Source organism: Epinephelus fuscoguttatus, linkage group LG18 (genome assembly GCF_011397635.1).
Source record: "Epinephelus fuscoguttatus linkage group LG18, E.fuscoguttatus.final_Chr_v1".
Taxonomy (NCBI): Eukaryota; Metazoa; Chordata; class Actinopteri; order Perciformes; family Serranidae; genus Epinephelus; species Epinephelus fuscoguttatus.
In genome coordinates, this window is record NC_064769.1 from 28,612,595 (window position 1) to 28,631,732 (window position 19,138).

At 40.6% G+C, this 19,138-nt stretch overlaps 1 protein-coding gene across 2 annotated transcripts in view; it reads left to right on the forward strand.

The window, feature by feature from the left end:
* cacna1bb (calcium channel, voltage-dependent, N type, alpha 1B subunit, b) overlaps positions 1–19,138 on the forward strand; it is a 239,791-nt gene that overhangs the window by 98,244 nt on the left and 122,409 nt on the right. For both annotated transcript variants that reach the window (XM_049603750.1, XM_049603749.1), the window contains one exon: positions 8,438–8,625. In XM_049603750.1, coding sequence (XP_049459707.1) covers positions 8,438–8,625 — 188 coding nt within the window. The remainder of the gene's footprint in view (positions 1–8,437; positions 8,626–19,138) is intronic.

Below are 19,138 nucleotides of genomic sequence, written 5' to 3' on the forward strand. Positions count from 1 at the left end.
CCGTGTGCCTATATCAACGCAACAAACAAGTGCACAGCAGAAATTTTGACAGCCATTTTTCACATCTTGATTTTGATGAATGGTATTTTCACAGTCTTCAGGTTTTGATTGATAGCTTCCGCTGTATCTCAATGGGGATGTTTATGTACTCGGCCTGCTGATCGAATGCTACCTCAGATGGTGTTAATGAGGTTTCAATTCACTAGTATCATCTTTCTCCTACATCAGGAGTGTGTGAGCATATTGCAGCAGCGTTAGTAGGTGTAAGCAACTTCTCTATAACAGCGTTTTCTAAGATTTATCTCCTTAAAGACGTATTTCACTGCTTGAAGGTTGGTCTTTCCATAAACCTTGGCTGTCTGTGTCGTATAAAGATGCAAATAATATTGGCATTGGTGTATGGAGCTTTATCCCTATCTTTATTCAAGAGAGTGGTCTATCAGTTTGAGAGCATTATTTATTGATTTCATGCTCAAAAACCCTGCCCTCGCATTCAAATAGCCTCTGCTTGCACTTGGATCTAATCTGTTTCTGCTCAAACTGTGTGCTCGCACTCAGATACCATTTGCTTGCACAGATTTCCTGCTCGAGCTTCGGCTTTTCTCCTCGCGCTCAAACTATTTCTGTGCGCAGGGCAGAAATCTGAGAGCAGATTTCTGCCCTGCGCTTGGATTTTTTGTCCTGTCAAAATCCCCCAACCAATAGAATGCCAGATTTACTGTTGACCAAAGAAATGATCCCTGCCTCCTTGTGGGTGCGCTCGCTTTGGTATTAGAGCGTCCCATCCGGGCGGGTACTCTTTAACCGGGTTCATCCACTCCCACCCTCCAGGGCTTTATTAATTGTTCTTCTCTTGCATTCTTTACCACTTTTGGAATAAAGGAACTATTAATTTACACACGTGTGCCATATGTATCTATATAAATATATATATATATAGATATATATAGATATATATATGTATGTATGTATTATACAACATTTAGTTCAGACCGAGAAATTTGATTGGATGAGAGGCATTCCATGAGTGCTGAAATAGAGTATAACATCACTGGGACTTGTAACAGTAAAGTCACTCTGCTCACAGGTGTTATAAATACAGTATAAATACAGCCGTTAATTAACCAACTGTCACACTCGCTACATTGATGCAAACTGACACTATAGCGTTACACCAAGAAGATGGATATTTTCCCCAAAATTACATTTGAATTAAATTATGAGAGGTCATCAGGAGAGGGCGAGGAAAAGGAAAGCCAGGACTCTTCAGTGCAGACCTCCAGGTGTGTTCGAATCTGGCCGTGCCAACATCCAGGTTTGCCAACGTTTCATCAGCCGAACTGGACGAAGTTACACAGCTGCAGATCAATGTAAATACAAAGTAGGCTAGCTTGTGAGTTCCTGGCGTGTGTGCTGCGTTGCCTGGCAACAGACTGGGGGAACTGGGTTTTTTTTTTTCGCGGAGCTACATAACATACTTAAATAATTTATTTCATCACCTTTTGTTAACATTTCCTTAGATCCAAGTGCAAGCAGAGGCTATTTGAATGCGAGGGCAGGGGTTTTGAGTGTGAAATCAATAAATAATGCTCTCAAACTGATAGACCACTCTCTCGAATAAAGATAGGGATAAAGCTCCATATTGGTGCTACATGTGTCAGGGGTATGGCAGGAACCCAATTGCAGTACCACAGGCAGACAGGAAAGTTTGTTATGTCCTTTAATATACCACTTGTCCAAACACAGAATGAGCAGTCAGGTGAAACAATAGTGGGAGTCAGTGTCGTGACTTAGAGCCTTCCAAGACACAGATTTAGTCCCAAGAACTAGGCACACAAAGAGTAGGTGAGTCAGTGGCATCCGCTGAATGCACACACTAGCAAACAGTTCAAACATGAGCAGCGGTACCATGAGGGAGCAGACGGAAGGCGATGTCAGATCAGCAGACAGTCCAATACCAGGTGAACACACAAGGGAAGGCAACACACCTGTGTGAACCTATCTGTAGGTAGGTGGAACCCGGTGAGGAATCAAGGAACAAGTGGTAACGATGAGTGGATGCCACAGTGCACACACAAAGGCTGAATGTGCAGCCATACGGCGAGGTAATCCACAGTACAGGAAATCGCAGGCAGCAGAACAGATAAACTCACAACGTAGAGCTAACTGGCAGTCTCTCCACACAGTCACGGGTAACAGGCGAACAGAAACTAGGAATGTGGAAGCGGAGATCTTGGTTGGAGACAGAAGGCTGAGTGGTTTACCGGGGAGCAGGCGACACAGGAGAGTCAGAGAGTTGACAAGGAACAATCGGGCAACAAGAGTCTGTGAAGTTGGGAGTATATATAGTGGCAGGGAGCAATGAGGCACAGTTGGCTTGATGAGGTGGGTGTGGTGGACCAGCAGGGGCAGGAGTTGACGGCAGGTAGGTGTGGTGGAGAGAAATTGAATGGAAATTATCTGGGTTAAGCGAGAGAGTGGCATGTATGGCAGCTGGGAACCGCACACTGTGACAACATGACCAGAGAAAACAGGGGAAAATGGCTGTGGCATTAGCTTTTGCTCCAGAGGTAGAAAATCCATAATTACCAGAGTGCACTGTGCCACAGTGGACCAATGAAGGCCTCCGCTGGTGGGTGCTGTTAAAAAAAGAAATCTGTTTCTAAAACATTTTAGCACCGCGTAGTTTAACAATTTTGTTTGAGAAACAGAGAGGGGTGGATCGCACTCTCAGTCCCCTTCTATAGTGTTTCTATCCGTACAGGTGGTCATACAAAAATGTGGAAGTACCGTCTGTAATTTAAGAAGCAGACATAGAGCCAGCTCAAATCTGCCAGATGTTGCATTTCGCCGCAGATGAGCAGGGAGATCTGGGCGTTAGCAAGATGGAGGAAAGTTTACCACAGTTCATTTACACAAACTACCACATTGTTATGATACAGAGCTGGTTGAAAATCAGCAGAGTATCCCTTTATGTACAAATCATGCTTACCATTTTCCAACACATGCTTTAGAGTTTCAGACTTTTTAAATGTATTTTACCTTTCAGGCAGCCATTGTTTTCCTTTTATTTTAATACAAAAATGTAATCTTCAAATTGGACACTTCACTTGAATTTTGCACCAGAGTTGCATGATAATGCAGCTTAATTGCAAATTCATTTGTAAAGTCTGTACTTCATTACCTTGTAACAATAATATAAATTTGGAAAACACTTTATTTTATGGTTCCTGGAATTTCTTAATTATTTTTTTGGTAGTTTCCTTAAAAACCTGTGTAATTTGGTACTAATTATATAACTTAATTACTGTTAATTAGTAACATAACCTTCTTTTGCCTGAAGTGAATTGCAAATGAACAGCTGTAGATGTGAGACAAAGGAAATCATACAATTAAACAAAAATGGAAAGTACGTTTTCGTTTTTTAAATCAACATTAACATTTGTTTAAATGGATCTGTGTTTGTATTTCCAGATTTAGCAATTGTATCAAGGAAATTCCTCTGACTATCAAATTTTAAAACTCAACACAACTTGATTCTGCATATTCGCTCATTGGTATGCTTGCCTGGATTTTACAACTACACAGAGAGAAATTTTAAATACCTTCATGTTCAGGTGTCCTAAAAGTGAGTAAAAGTAAAAGCTATACTACCAACTAACTTGATTTTCAATATAATTATATATATTTTTTATCCATAGTAATTCCCTATAATTGATTCTGAAAATAGGACTATAGGATTGATAACGTAAAGAGCAGTGTAGCTCTACTCAGAATCTCCCTCAGTCATCTTGGTAATAATGGATCAGATTTGTGTGTATATATATGTGTGTGTGTGTGTGTGAGTGAGTTAGTGTAGCAACAAAACCCATTTCTGATAAATCACAGCCGGGCTACTATTACAGGGTTATTATTATATGCAGCGTTATAGTAATTGTAGAAAACACAATCAGTCTGCTCGGCTGAAATTACCCATTGAGTAACGCAGTGATAAAAACTATGAGAAGGCTTTATTTCCCCACTGCTGGTGTCAGATAGAGTGTGAAGGCGTGACACGAGGGTTACTGTCTCGGCCAGCTGTAAAATATGTGTATCTGTCTTTTCAGTGTGTGTGTGCGTGCGTGTGTACATGTTCCAACCCAATCAGGGTGCTTGTAGTGGTGTGAGCAGTTGACAGCTTGCTAATGTACAGCATGTGTGTTACTGAGTTATTTTAGTCACAGAAACACAGCTGGGTTTGAATGAGCCGAGCATCAGATACACCTTTCTCCATGAAGGCTGCTGTTTTGTGTGTGTGTGTGTGTGTGTGTGTGTGTGTGTGTGTGTGTGTATGAATGAGTGAGTCATAAGCAGGTAATACTGGATAAAGACCTTGTGCTGTAAATAGTAAATTGACCTGCACTTGGATAGCGCCTTTCTAGTCTTCTGACCACTCAAAACACTTTTTACACTACGAGTCACATTCACCCATTCACACACACATTCATACACTACCTCACACCTTACGAGGTGCCACCTGCTACTCAGTTTTTAACACACTCACACACCAATGGAACAGCCATCGGGAGCAATTTGGGGTTCAGTATCTTGCTCAAGGATACTTCGACATGCAGACTGGAGGAGCCAGCGATCAAATTACTGATTTCGTTTAGTGGACGACCAGCTCTACCTCCTGAGCCACAACCGCCTGTGTGTCTTAGCATGTTTGCATGTGTTTGTTTTTTCAGAATCTGAATCATTATCAGAAAGACTTTATTGAGCCCCCGAGGGGAAATTTTAATGTTGCAGTCGCTCCATTGTGAAGAATAGAGAATAATAAGGAGGAAGAACAGGAGTATAAAGAAGTAGAAGTATGTAAATATTAAGCAAAAAGTCAAAATAAGATAGAAACAAAAATGTGAATTAAAACAAAAAATAGAATGTTTATGATGCTACAGTGTTTAGAACTAGTACTTAAGATATAAATATATTAAAAATAAAATATATATGAGGCTGTAAGTGTGAAATTTAACTACAATATAAACATCAGTAGAATAAACAAAAATAAAGTAAAAGTAAACATAAGAAATGTGTAGTTATGTGCATGAGTCGTATGTACTAAGTCGTATACTGAAAAATATTGCACAGTTGAATAATTGCACAGAATATTGCCGCAGTTGAATAATGGCACCCAATAGATACTTATGAATTATAAATTCTGAGGGAGGAATTGTACAGGTTTATGGCCACGGGCATGAATGACTTCCTGTGGCACTTCCTGTAGCGTTCTTGGGGGTATGTATTCATTTGGTGCTCCTCAATCTAGTCACCAGGATAAATGTTGGCATTGTACGTTTCTTGAAACCACGGATATGTTTAATTTGCCGATATGTTGAAACTTCATGTTTCTCTAAGTTTCAATTTTTGTTTCTGTTTTCGTTTTTGTTGTGACAGTGAGCGGCATGATGGTGTAGTGGTTAACACTCTCACCTCAGAAAGAATTGAATGGAATCCAGTTGGCTGGCCAGGGCCCTTCTGTGTGGAGTTTGCATGTTCTCTCTGTGTCAGTGTGGGTTTTCTCCAGGTACTCCAGCTTCCTCCCACAGTCCAAAGACATGCAGGTTAATTGGTGACTCTAAATTGTCCGTAGATGTGAATGTGAGCATGAATGGTTGTCTGTCTCTATGTGTCAGCCCTGTGATAGTCTGGCAACCTGTCCAGGATGTTTTGGCTTAAGATACCTGGTTTGGTCCTCACAAACACAGCTGGATATGTCCCTACATGTCATTAAATATACCTGGTTTTGTGGCCATGAACACAGCTGGAAATGTCTCAATGTGTCAATAACATAAACTCCTTTGGTGGCCACAAACATGACTGGAAATGATCCTACATGTCTTTAAAAATATCTGGTTTTGTTGCTACAAACACGGCTGGAAATGTCTCAACATGTCTTAAAAAAATACCTAGTCTGGTTGCTACAAACACAGCTGGAAATGTCCAAATGTGTCGTTCAAAATACCCACCTTCCTCACCACAGTAAGGGCTGGAAGTGTCACTGGTCTTGAACAGTTGTCTGTCGCTTGGAACCCTGCTGCAGACAGTAGGTCACCTCGGTATCACGCCATCCACCGTCCCCTACTCCTCCTGATAAGAAATTCCATTCATATACATGTAATTTAACTGCGTCACTTTAGAAATGTTGATATGTATGTAATGAATAAATGCAATTCTGTATCTGAGTCTTTGCCTTTAGATAAATCACATCTTTTCATGAGCAGGCGCCCACAGAGTTCTGATGACACTTCTGCAGATTTTCCACAGATTTAAAAACTTTTTTTTTTTTTTCAAAAATTTCTAAAATGAATGTTGTTAATCACAGTACTAGCAAAAAAATCTGCTAAATTCTGCAGATTTTTATTCTGGATCACTAAAAAGTGTAAAAAAAAAAAAAAAAAAAAAAAATCAGCAGATTCCATCTGGGTCTGGTCACGAGCCATTAACTCAGTTTTATTAAAGACAAACACACAGTAGGACTGAGTTGGATAATTTCCTTTGTGACATTAGATTATAAACAAAGTCAAAAATGATTTAAGAACCTATGCAGATTTTTATTAACAATTAGTATTTCAAATACTTTCAAGTCACCAACATCCAATTTCAACTTTCATTGAAATTCTGTACTAACACTCAACACATGACTATTCCTACACATCTGTTCACATGACATTAAGCAAGATAACATACTTCTTTCTTTCTTTTTTTTTTAAATTTTCATCCTAAAAATAGCAATAATTTCTTTGAAAAGACCATTTAGTCCAACTTAACTTTAAAAAGTTAAGAAGAAGTAAAAAGAAAAAAACAAACAAACATCACTTGGTTAAACCTCAGTGTGTAATCAGCACATAGATACGTTGCAATAAAAAGATTCAAATGAAACTTCAATAAAAAGCCCTAATTATTTTGAATTATTCTCCTATTTACACAAGGAACTGCACCCAGTAAAAGAAGAAAGGGACCTGGGATGTTCCCGTATGGTCCGTGGACACTGAGTCCGGCTGACGCAGCACCTGTCAGTAGGAAGGAAAGGGGCACATTTTACTGGAGCGACACCAGAGGGATGTTGGCTGTGCAATCTGGCTCTACAAATCATTGTTAAAACTTGGCACGGCTTGTGATCGTGGCACTATCCCTCATGAAACTCTGGGTGCACAAGGCATCTGTTATGCTCAGCACATTTATTCTTTATTCTGATCCCCATCTGCTGACATGTGCGCCAGCACATCCTTTAAACAAACTCTCAGCACCCTCCGTCTTCTCTGGTACCTCGTCCCGCTGTCACTTCGTAATCCCTGAAAACTCAAGCACGTAGATGGCACGCATCTTTGTTAGTTAGACCACACTAAGCTGGGTAAAACCAGAAACATATCTTTTACAAAATTCACAAATGCTTAGTTCATTGTTGCACTTAGATTGCATTTTGTTAGATGCTGCGAATCTGTATGTAACATCAGGATTGGGTTCATCACTCTGAGGTGTGCACGTGAAGACCAATGAGCATCTCTGAAATGATGGTCTGACTCAGGCTCTTTCAGACACTGTGGTCTACAGTGTGCTGGCAGCTGTAGATGCAGCTGTGGTGCAGAGCCTGCACCAGTCGGTTCCACTTGTATGCATCACTGGTTTGAATAAAAGATGTAAGATAAAGCGTGAGTACAACAGAGATCTCAGTGTAAAAAGGCCAGAGGAGGGGACAGTATCAAACACAGTGACACAAAAATAGTTTCGCTGTAATTGTGACCTGGTGGGGGGGTAACAGGTAACTTGTAGTTCTGAGTGGAGAAGAGAGCCTGTGTCATAGGCTGCTGGCGAGGTGCCTCAGCTGCGATTACCGTGGCGCTCTGCTGGAGCAAGCCACTGAAAAGTGAGCCAAGCCACTGAGCAAAGCTTTAAATCCACCTGTCCATCTTTGCACCGACCTTCACCTGTGGTCACAAGCTTTGTGTAATGACTGACAGAATGAGGCTGCAGCCACATTGTGCTTGATAAGGTCAGAAGGTCAATGGCGTTCATTCAGAGGAACCAGTTATAATGGGTGGGGCACCTGGGAGGGATGTCCCTGGGTGTTTTTCTTTGGAAGTGTTACACACATGACTGATGGCTAATTGCTTGGAAATCATAGATGACATTAGAGCAGCGTGAGGCAGCTGGAGAAAGTTGCAGGGGGAGCGGACATTTTGACTGCTCTGGAATCATTCCAGTGGCTTAGCTGGCATAGAATAGGAAAACCTTTCCATCATCTTTTTGATCATTCAGTCACTTTGAGATCTGTCCGTCCATCTAATAGGCACTTCAGGTGCCTATTATCAATAATGCCAATATCATGAAGTGCACAAGTTCACCTGCACGTCCAAACTCATCCAAACTCATTCCCTTCCTCTCTTTATTTCTCATTCAGGTGAGAGAGCAGCTGACTGGCCCTGTGGTGTGGAGCCCCCAGCCAGATTGTGTCCCAATGGGACCCAGTGTAGAGAGTACTGGACTGGACCCAACTTTGGCATCACCAACTTCGACAACATCCTGTTTGCAGTGCTCACTGTGTTCCAGTGCATCACCATGGAGGGCTGGGTGGACATCCTCTACAGCGTGAGTCTACATGCACTTGTCCCTATTTGTATTATAAGCTCAATTTCTCATCATCTGTCTGTTTTTCCTCACATCTGCACCATCAACATCTTCAATCTCATCATTTTGCTCACCTATTTTTCACTCCCTAGTAGCAGAGCTTAAGGATTTCCTCTTGGCTGTTAACAGTTACTAGCCATACTGGTGTGATTTTTTAAGATAATGGTGTCACTACCAGGTCAATTTTTCCCTTAGACCAACACTTTTGTCTATCACAATGTGTCTTGAATAATAAGGACTGGATTTTGATTGAATTAGTTGTTGATTAGTTGTTGATATTCATGTTCTTCTGAAGATGATCCCCATAGTTTGACAACCCTAATGTTTGTCAGAGGATGAACCCTTTTTACTAATACGCAAATGCCAAGGTACTGTATCTGCTTATCTAATGAGCAGATTGTTGTTAATTTGCTGATTTGTGTGATCTCATGGAAATAAACCATGTTGATTAAATGACCCAGTGCCCCTTACTTTAGTGCCACTCTCAGGGCACACTTAACAGTGTTAGCCCTGCCACTAAAGGTAAAGTTTAAACTAACAGAATGTTATTTATGCCATCAATCGCTTCAGTATGTTTTGGTGAGATGAACATTTTAGCCTCTGTGAACCACAAGGGGTGTTATGAACTCATAAAGTTATGAATAATCATTAAAAAAAAGGTTGTTTTTTGGCATAAACACTCTTTTTTTCCACCACTCATGTGCTTAACATTCATACAACACACATTTACACCTGGGAGCTGCCAGCCACAAAACTGTGACCATTGAGTGGCTCCCCTGGAGCATTTCAAGGATTGGTTTGTTGCTGAAGGGCACCTTGAAGGCAGTTGGTCATATTCATCCATTTTACGCACTCAGGTTTTTCATACTGGTTCATAAATTTAAACATGACACCCTCCACTCATAAACCTGCAACCCTTAGACAGACTCCACCCTGTCTTTGTGTGTGTGTGTGTGTGTGTGTGTGTGTGTGTGTGTGTGTGTGTGTGTGTGTGTGTGTAAACCAGCATGCTGAGAGATGGTGAACAGGTCAACAGAGGCTGACTTCAGGGTGTCAATGTGCCACTTTGAGTTCTGCATAGATAGTAAGGTAGCAGCAGTGGCACACAGGACATGCTGCACCTGTCCAGTGTTGGTCTACGTGTACTGTATGTGTTTTATATTCTGGAATAAGAAGAAAGAAGACAGTTGCAGAAAGGGAAGATAGCAATAGAAAATATGGAAAACAAAAATACATGTTCAAACAAGCATGGTTTTTTTTATTGCTTATTCACAGAGAGATTACTTACAGAAAACAAGGGCTGGGTAATATGGCCTAAAGGCTATAATGCAATATGCAATATGTATCTTGATATTTTGAAATATCCTTTAAACTACTGTAGACTATCAAAATACTTAATTACTAAAAACTACAATAGAGTTGAATGAAGCACTGTTATAATAATGGTAAATGAAATACTTTTATAGTATAGTTAAATAAAAGTACTGTTATAGTTAAATGATGCATTGTCATCACTGCAATGATAAATAAAATCGGAGCCCCTGGCGCTTTCATTTTGAAGCACACAGCTCATCACAGGTTGGCAGCATTGATGTTTTTACTGTGAACTTGAAGCTTCTGGTCAACAGTTAGATACTAACAGTTAGCAGAAACTTAAACTGCTAGTGCTGTCCCGTTACATGTGTGGATTGAATCACTGTGAGTGGAAAACAAAGTTAACAGCTCCCCAATTTATACTCCGTGTTTGAGATAAAGGCATTTCATACATCCCATGAGGAACAAGCCACAGTTCATTGAGTACAGTGAAAAGAAAACAGACCAAGGTAGCAATCATGCAATTCAACTACTTGAGAGGGAAAATAAGTAGGTTTTCCGTCTTGATTTAAAATCCTTAATGGTTTCCACCTCTCTGATTGGGCAAGGTAAAGTATTCAACAGCAGTGTTGCATGGTAAAAAATGTATAGAAAAATGCACGAAAGGGATGAGAATATAAATCTGGATGTCATATACATAAAAATGGACATTTACATTCAGTTCATGCAGGAAGTCGCCAATTGGGAGCACTTGCAAAGCGAAAAGCAGTGGTGCTAACACAGAGCCTTGGGGTATCCCATGGGACAGGACATGTTAATCAGAGTTGTAAATAACGGTGTGTGTCCTGCCAAGCTAGTATTAAAGTATGAATGAATATTGCCTGTTGTATGGATGTAAAGCTGGAATTGAATCATAAATTGTAGCATTAAGGTGTGTTCAGACTTAATGGGATGTGATGCAGCTTGACTGAATAAAAAGCCAGTGCAAAGACATGTTAAGGTAGACAGCTGGTGTTCACACAAGTTGAAAATATTTTAAATGTAGGGAAAATTGCTATCTTATCCCAAGGCAACTTTATGACACCCTTTAATTATGCACAAATAAAAAGAAAAGTGAAGTGCAGCTATTGTCTGTACAGTCGGTACTTTGGGGTGCAGAAGCATACCGTAAAAACACTACAGTGGAGGTGACACATAGTTTTCCATTCAATGCACTTCTGTTGTACTATATTCGCTTGACCAATCTTGATCGACAGCCCAGTTGGCTGCAGCTTTTTTTCTCTGCATTATATCATAGAGTAGAGAATGAGAAAAAAAAGGAAAGAGACAGCGACTAAATGTCATGTAACAATCTGCAGCTGGACACAAAGCGGAGATATTACAGCCATGTCACTTGTGTCTCAGACAACTGGGTCACTGGAACAACCCCCCCAAGCTGTACAAGTTTTAAGTACTTTTTCTCCCTGTCACCAACCCAAACAGTTTTGTTATCTAAATGCCAGCACCTCTCTCATTTTTCAAGGCCGCCAAAAGCATGATAGTGCCTTTTAAAAACACACAATCCCAGGACACAAAAAGAAAAACAAGAATCCCTAAAGGATAAGCGACGCCCAGCCAAGCAGAACTAAAAAGTGTCTGGGCCAATCCCACAATGGCTGTCTGACTCAGAGCTTCATCTGTTTTATTCTTTTTTACCAAATGGTTTCCATCTTAAGACAAAAAAAAGAATATATATATATATATATATTTCCAGAGTTTAGGGAGTGAAAGTGTGATGAAAAATGTGAAAGGCTGCCTCTGGTGCAGGGACACCTTGAGATGTTTTCAATAAGAAAAAAGGGAACTGAGGAAATAAGGGAGTTTAACTCAATTTAAAAACACCTTGCAATACATGACTTCAAATTAGTCTCCCTCTAAAATCAAGATAATGTGAACTTTTTAGAAAAACACAATTTATTCAATACATGGTGGCTACTGACACTAGTTTTTGCCTTCAGTGGTGGGATAGGACATTCTCTGTGGACATTGCCCCGAGTGTCCCTTTTACCTTTGTAGCACACAAGACAGGATGTTTGGTTTAGGTGAGGGGTTGCTCCTGTGTGTGCAGGAGACAGGACATGATACGGATTACACCATGGTCATGTAGCCGATTTGTAACTGGGTCATGAAGAACCAAGTGTCTTGCTGTTCCTTGAATTGCTGTGATGATTTGGGCTTCGACAGAAGTTCCTGATTCTTGTCATCTCTCCAGATACTCCATTTTCATTGATTTCTTAATGAAATCAACCCTTCCTCTCCACCCTTTGGATATTTGTTTTCTTCCAGTTTTGCATGAGCCCCATGATAGAGACATCATCAGCACGCTCACTCGCTCACTGTGATTTCTCTGTCAACAACCATTTCTCTTCAGTTTCTTCTCTCAAGTATGGTGTGCCTCAGGGGTCGGTCCTGGGACCAATTTTTATTCTCCTTGTATATGCATCCCCTTGGGCACATTATTCAGACACATGTTGTCTCTTTTCATTTTTATGCTGATGATACACAGATGTACCTGCCAGTTAGATCCACAGACTGCACAATGATGTGTTCACGTACTGATGCCTTACTGATGTTAAAAGCTGGATGTCAAAAAATTTTCTTTAGCTGAACTCAGACAACACAGAAATTGTTGTCACTGGGCCCAGCACGTTACACAACAAATTCTGCCTTTGAATGGTCCCCTATTAGATGATATCAAACCTGTTGCAAGAAATCTTGGAGTCTGGCTCCACTTTAACTTTTTAAAGACACAGAGATAGTTTTACACGCCTTCATCACTTCATGCCTGGATCACTGCAACAGTCTCTTTTCCTACCCGAATTGATAATCTATTAATCAACTCCAGATTGTTCAGAATTCAGCTACCAGTCTTTTAACCAGCACCAAGACACATGATCACATCACACCAGAATCAGCCTCTTTACACTGGCTCCCAGTATGTTTTAGAATAGATTTTAATAATTTACAATTTTTAAGGCTTTTCATGGTCTCTCTCACAGCTATAACTGCATCCTCTTTGTGCCGTACATGCCAGGACGTACTTTGAGGTCCTTGGGCAGAGGTCTTTTTTTTTTTTTAGAGGTCTGGCTGAAAACTAAAGGGGACAGAGCATTTGCTGTCAGGGCCACGAGATTCTGAAACAGTCTGGCTGAGGAAATACGGTTGGCCGAGTCAGTGATCTCTTTTAATTCCCTTCTTAAAACAGTTATATTGGAGAGCCTTTCCTGGTTTTACTTGAGCTTTAAGTTCATTTAGACTGGTGTTTATTTCCTCAGTTTTTACATACTACTAATACTGTTTTAATTATTGACATATAAAGCACTTTGTAACTTTTTTGAAAAGTGCTTTATAAATAAAGATTATTATTCTTAAGACAATATACCTACTCTGTTCACACATGCTAATCAGATAGTATAAGGACTTTGAACTAGGGAGCTGGCAGGGCAAAGTTCGTTTAACGTCCGATCAACCCAGTTCGGACATTGTATTCTCATGTGCATCTCCCCCGGGAATGTCTAGATAAAGTCAAGTTATCAGTGCATGTGTGACCGGGGCTACACATGTCTGAAAAGTGACTCATTAAAGAGATTCTTGGGGCATTTTGCTGGTGCTTCCCTGGACTATTGAAGCTGGAACTTTTTTTTTAAGTATTAGATAGATTCATTTATTTGTCGTTTCTTTAAAACAAGTTGCTGTGTAATATTCATCACACTTAGCACAAATTGTACCTCACACCACCTACTCAGGAGTGTAGCGTGAGCAGCATGTTAGCAGGGCAGCAGCAGCTTCAGTCCTCCGTCTGTGTCTACACAGGATGCATTTAGGCAGAGTACTGAGATACACTTGATGCATAAAAATATGCTGTGGGTCGTGTTAATGCATTTATAGCGTGAGTGAAACCTGAGCTGTTGCGTGGCCTACATAGACAGCTGTATCGATTTACATAGGAGCATATCTGTTTTGTCATATTCAAACGCTTTCTGTGTAGACACGCCTTCTGTTGATATTTGATAAAAAACTGAAGTTAACTGAACTGCGACCTTATGTGAATAAGAATTTAACCAAAAGTCAGAGATGTCTCTGTGCAGGTATGTTCAGGGACATTATTCTGGATCCATTACAGTTTACTTGGCATTTATTTGTTGCATTTGTGTATGTACTTCTTGTGTATCCCTTCCTCTGTCTTCCTCTGTCTGTTATCCGTCTGGTTCACTCTCCCTTCCTCCTCGTTCATCTTCCTCTTTTCATCCCTAAACACCTCTCCTTTTTCTTTCCCTGCCGTCTTCCCTTTTCTGTCTACTTCATCTTTTCATTTCCCGGGAGACAGCAGCTAACTGGCACTACATTGTGAGCCACTTACGGAGCTATCCTTCCTCCTCCTTCTTCTTCTTGCCCTTCATCCTTGTCTTACTCCAAACATCTCCCATCGCTTTTTCTGGCTCATTATCCTAAGCGATGCAGACCCACGCTGCTGTGATCCGAGAATGCCTTTTCTCTCAGCCGGTACTTTTTCTTTGTATTTTGGTCTTTTTCTTTTCCTTCAGCTCAAAGTCATTCCTTTTGATCCACCAGTTATTTTTACGCCAGCCTTTTTATGTGGCGAGCTGTATTTTCTTCCTGCCTACCAGGTATTTCTCTCTGTACTGTTGAATTCCACCGTCTTTTCCTTTTCGTGACCAGACTGATTCACATGCATGAAGGGGTGTTTGGCTAAGGTGGGAGCGCTTTCATGTGGCCTTGTAGAGACCAATTACTCATCTAGTTGAGGCAAAGTAGGGGCATTTTGGGATTGTTTGAATTGATCTGACTGCTGCTCGTAAAGTTTTACGTCACTACACACTTATTGAATTTTATTGAATTGAATTTTTGAATTTTATTGTGCTTGTTTAAGAGTGTTTTCACAATCCTTGGAGAGCTTCAATAAACTTTAAACACTTGCTGACCATCTGTCTGTTAAAGCCTTTGGTTACTCATTCACTGTGTCCATGGAACCTTGGCCTATAGGCTTGAGTGTGTACCAGGTGCCAGTTATCCATTACAAGAACCACAGTCATGGGAATACTGGTTTGTGACTGGCTGACAGGTGTGCGTTAGCATGCTTTAACAGGACACCTTGAATAAAAGTCCAGATGAATTACTAGTTAGTTCTATTGAACAGCATGTAGCTAAAGCAACAGTATTTTTTACAGATGCTATAGCTGAGATTTATGCTGCTTCTTCTTAGCTATCCGTTAAACACAGCCTGATAATTCAACCTGACGGTCTTCATGTTAGCTGCATTCTTGTTGGGGGGAGGTCTTGTGTTCTGTTTTACCCCAGCAAGCAACATTTTTTCACCATGATCGAAGAAATATGTCAATGAAAATGTTGTCATCTATGTGTCATTCTCATTCAGGCTTTATAGTGTGGGCATTTTTTTCCCCAGCTACATTTCTTGAATGTTGCTAGGTAACTAGCTTTAAAGAAAGATGTCGTTCGAAAAGACTTTGCTTCCTCGTCTTTTTTATATATTTCAGGACACATCACTAACAAAACAACCTTTGACTTTAGACCTTTCACCTGACCTTTGAAGAAACAGTAATGGGCTCAGTGCTATCTCATATCTATAAACAAATATCTGCATTTGTATTCAGAATCTGTTGACGACAGTACACGGTTTTGGCCTAAGACGCATTCTGGTTTCCATTTGTATTCCATTGTAATCTGAGTAGTATTATCCAGTCACATTTGAGGGGCAGGTAAACTGTGTGAAGAGCAAAAGAGGTGCAACCCATTGACTGGAACCCATCAGCTACAGCTCTGAAGACAAATTAGCTTTATATTAGCTTTTTTAAATTGTATCTGCTTCCATATACAAATATGTGTTTAGCTGAAATGACCAGTTCATGGAAGAGAAAGTCTTGTCTCGGATATCTGCCTACACTGGATCTCCTTAGTTACTGGCTGTTGCCCTGAGGGACTTACTGTTGTCAGACAGATAGCTAATGGGTTTTGAGATTGGGTGCTATCTTAGTCAGAACACTTAAGGAATACAGGCTGCATAAAACACTATCAATTTGGATCTGCTCTACTGTGCATATTCAATGTTTTCTTTGATTTTTTTTCTCTTCATTGTCTTAATCTTTTCCATGTGGTGTATCTTCAGTTCATTTTAATGCTGTCGTACCCCATTGCACACCTTCTTGCCGTTTGTCGGTCCAACATGCCCAACAGTTTTGGTTGTTAAGAAACAGCTGGGTGGAAACTGCGGAAGCAATCAGTGATGGTTTTTGTTTTTATGCCTCTCCATCTGCAACAGCTGTGGCTGAAGGCATTATGTTTTCGGGTTGCCCGTCCGCCCATACATCAAATTTGGCACAAACATCCACTTGGACTCAAGAACTGATTAGACTTTGGTGGTCAAATGTCAAAGGTCACTGTCAAGAACATTCTCGTGGACAAGATATCTTAAGAACGCCTTGAAGGAATCATACTCAAATCTGGCACAAATGCGCCTTGGACTTGATGAACTGATTAGAATTTGGTGGTCGAAGGTCACTGCGTCCTCACAAAACATGGCCATAACCCAATAATTTATTTTAATGTCATTCAAAATTTCACGCAAATGTCCAATGAAATGTTTGAAATGAGTTTTTATATCCAAAAGGTCAAAGGTCAGCTTCATTGTGACATCATAATGTTCTGCAATAGCTCTTTTCTGGCCATTATTCAACACCAAGTTAGTTAGATTTGATTAGATAGTGAATTGATGTCACTATTTTTGTTTCAATCACCTTGAAACTTTAATTGTATAGTTCTTCTGTGCTGCCAGGTTGAAGATGTGTGTGAAGCGTCCATGTTTTAGAGAAGCATTGTCAACTGTCTTGGCTACATATGAGTCTGGACAGACATGGATGTAAACTGCAACTGCAGCATGACTGGTTGGCAGAGGCATACAAGTGTGAGGCGGTAATTCTAGTTCATTGTAGTCTTTGTGAAGTCATGATGCATTTCTTTGACTCATCTTGATTGACCTGTGACTCTGAGCAGGGCCAAAATGTTCCACAAAGTTTAAATAAAAGGAGAAACCAGGACAACATTATGAAGCAGAAAAGAGCCATAGGTGTATTTGTGTGAATGCAGTAGAGCGTGCATGTAAGCCATGTATGCATTAACATCCAGAGTCTACAAATGTAGATGCACTCTTGGTACAGAGACAGGGGGGGTGGAGGGCAATGTCTATAACATCATGAAGCCAGAATAGCATCCTGGGCTCTATTCTGTGGATTATATACTTTCCTGTAACCCAGCGTTAACCCCGTGAGATTGATGACTATGCTACCCTTGCCCAGAGGGGGATTGCTCAGACCTTCCTCTCTAATGGTGCAAAAGAAAATGCAGAGTACCTCTGCCCATCATTACCATCCTGCTTCCTCTCCTTCTTTCCTTATTGCTTCCTCTCTGTGGTCCACCCTCCCCCTCTTCCCACATAACTTCACCTCCCCCGGCGAGGCCACATCCCAAGATCCCATTGTCTCCCAGCAGCTGCTGTAGTGCAAGGAAGCACTACTGTCTGCCATGTTAGTCTTCAGCTGGAGGGTGTGGTGACAACGGGGGCACGTTCAGACCGACAATATGCCTCAGATGGTGTGAGTCTGTCGTTACCAGAGATAACATGAAATACAAACCAGGATGTCCAGTTTGAAAGCCGATCGGACAGGAAGATGCTTTTAATATTTAAAATCATAAAGATTTAATATTAAAGAACTGCTCAGAGCATTGAAAAGATACTTTTATGTGCATGATGCAAAGTCAGTGTAAAGGCAGAGGAAACTTAGGCCATGTTTAAACTGAGTGCAACACTTTGTTCATATCAACGGTATCGTTGCATTCGTACAATGATAGTCCTGATGCAGAGAGCTCTGCTGAACCTGACTCAACTGTTGCTGCAATGCACTGCAACATCATCAGGCACTGCTTTGACCCCGATAAAGTCAGAAAGACATAGTGAAAGCGACATGGTTTGAATTGATTAAAACTGAGGAAATGTGACTTTGACTAAATCTGTTTTACTTTAACAGTTTTCAACTGTTTTTTTTGTATCCATAATGAAGCTGTGTGAGCTCATACTTCCCTTTCCGTTTCCAGAAAGATTACAGATTACAATGGTTAGTTGGATTACTGCATTGAGCTATCATATTTGACAACGTCTGAATACTAATAAACAATGTTGGTAGGATTACTTTTAAAACATATTCCACCACAAATTACTGGGAAAAAAGTTACTCATATTTTATTCCATTAGAATTCTCAAAGTCAGTAACATATTCTAAAAAATTGGTTTACTTAACCTCACAATCATCTTGCTGAGCTTATTTGTCTGGTCTTATATTTCCATGCCAAAAACCTGTGACAGAGTCCCGGCTGTGCATCTCCTCTGCTGTTGTCATGTTGCAGGTACATATGAATTTAAACCAAGTCCTAACAGAAATCAGGCGTCACTCTCTGTCCAGTCTGGCTCTGAAAAATGCGCACATCAATTACATCATGGGAACAAACCACATAAGCTACCAATCAGCAGCTCTCAACTTGAGACGTAACCACTTATAAGTTTGGCAAGTACTTGCTATCTTTCTACGTTTGTATGTTTTAAACAGAAAACATTATTTATATTGTGATATTTATTTGAAATGAAATGATGAAAAAAAATACAATATACTGCAAGTAAGTTGTTTTTTTCAGCTCCCTGACGATCTCCCTCCGGTCAGGTGCCACCTTATGTTGGTTTGTGCAGTTAAAGCAGCTGTGCGGAACTTTTTACCATTAATAAAACTGTCCCTAGTTTGTATCACCCCCCCTTGAAAATCCGCATATTTATTTAAACCCAACAGCGACAAAAAGCCTTTTTCTATATGGCTATTTAGCGTAGCTTCACTCGGGTCGGACACACAGCGGAAGTCAGCAAACCAGAATACGGCACCCGAGGCTGAAGTGATTCTGTTCGCCCGCAGCGGCCCGCAGCGATTAAACCACAGAAGAAGAAGAAGATGTGTTTACAGTGTTCTTCGAGTAAGCAGTACGCAACGGGCATTGCTGAACACGTAACACCTAACAGTTTTACCAGAGATGTATCTATGAGGAC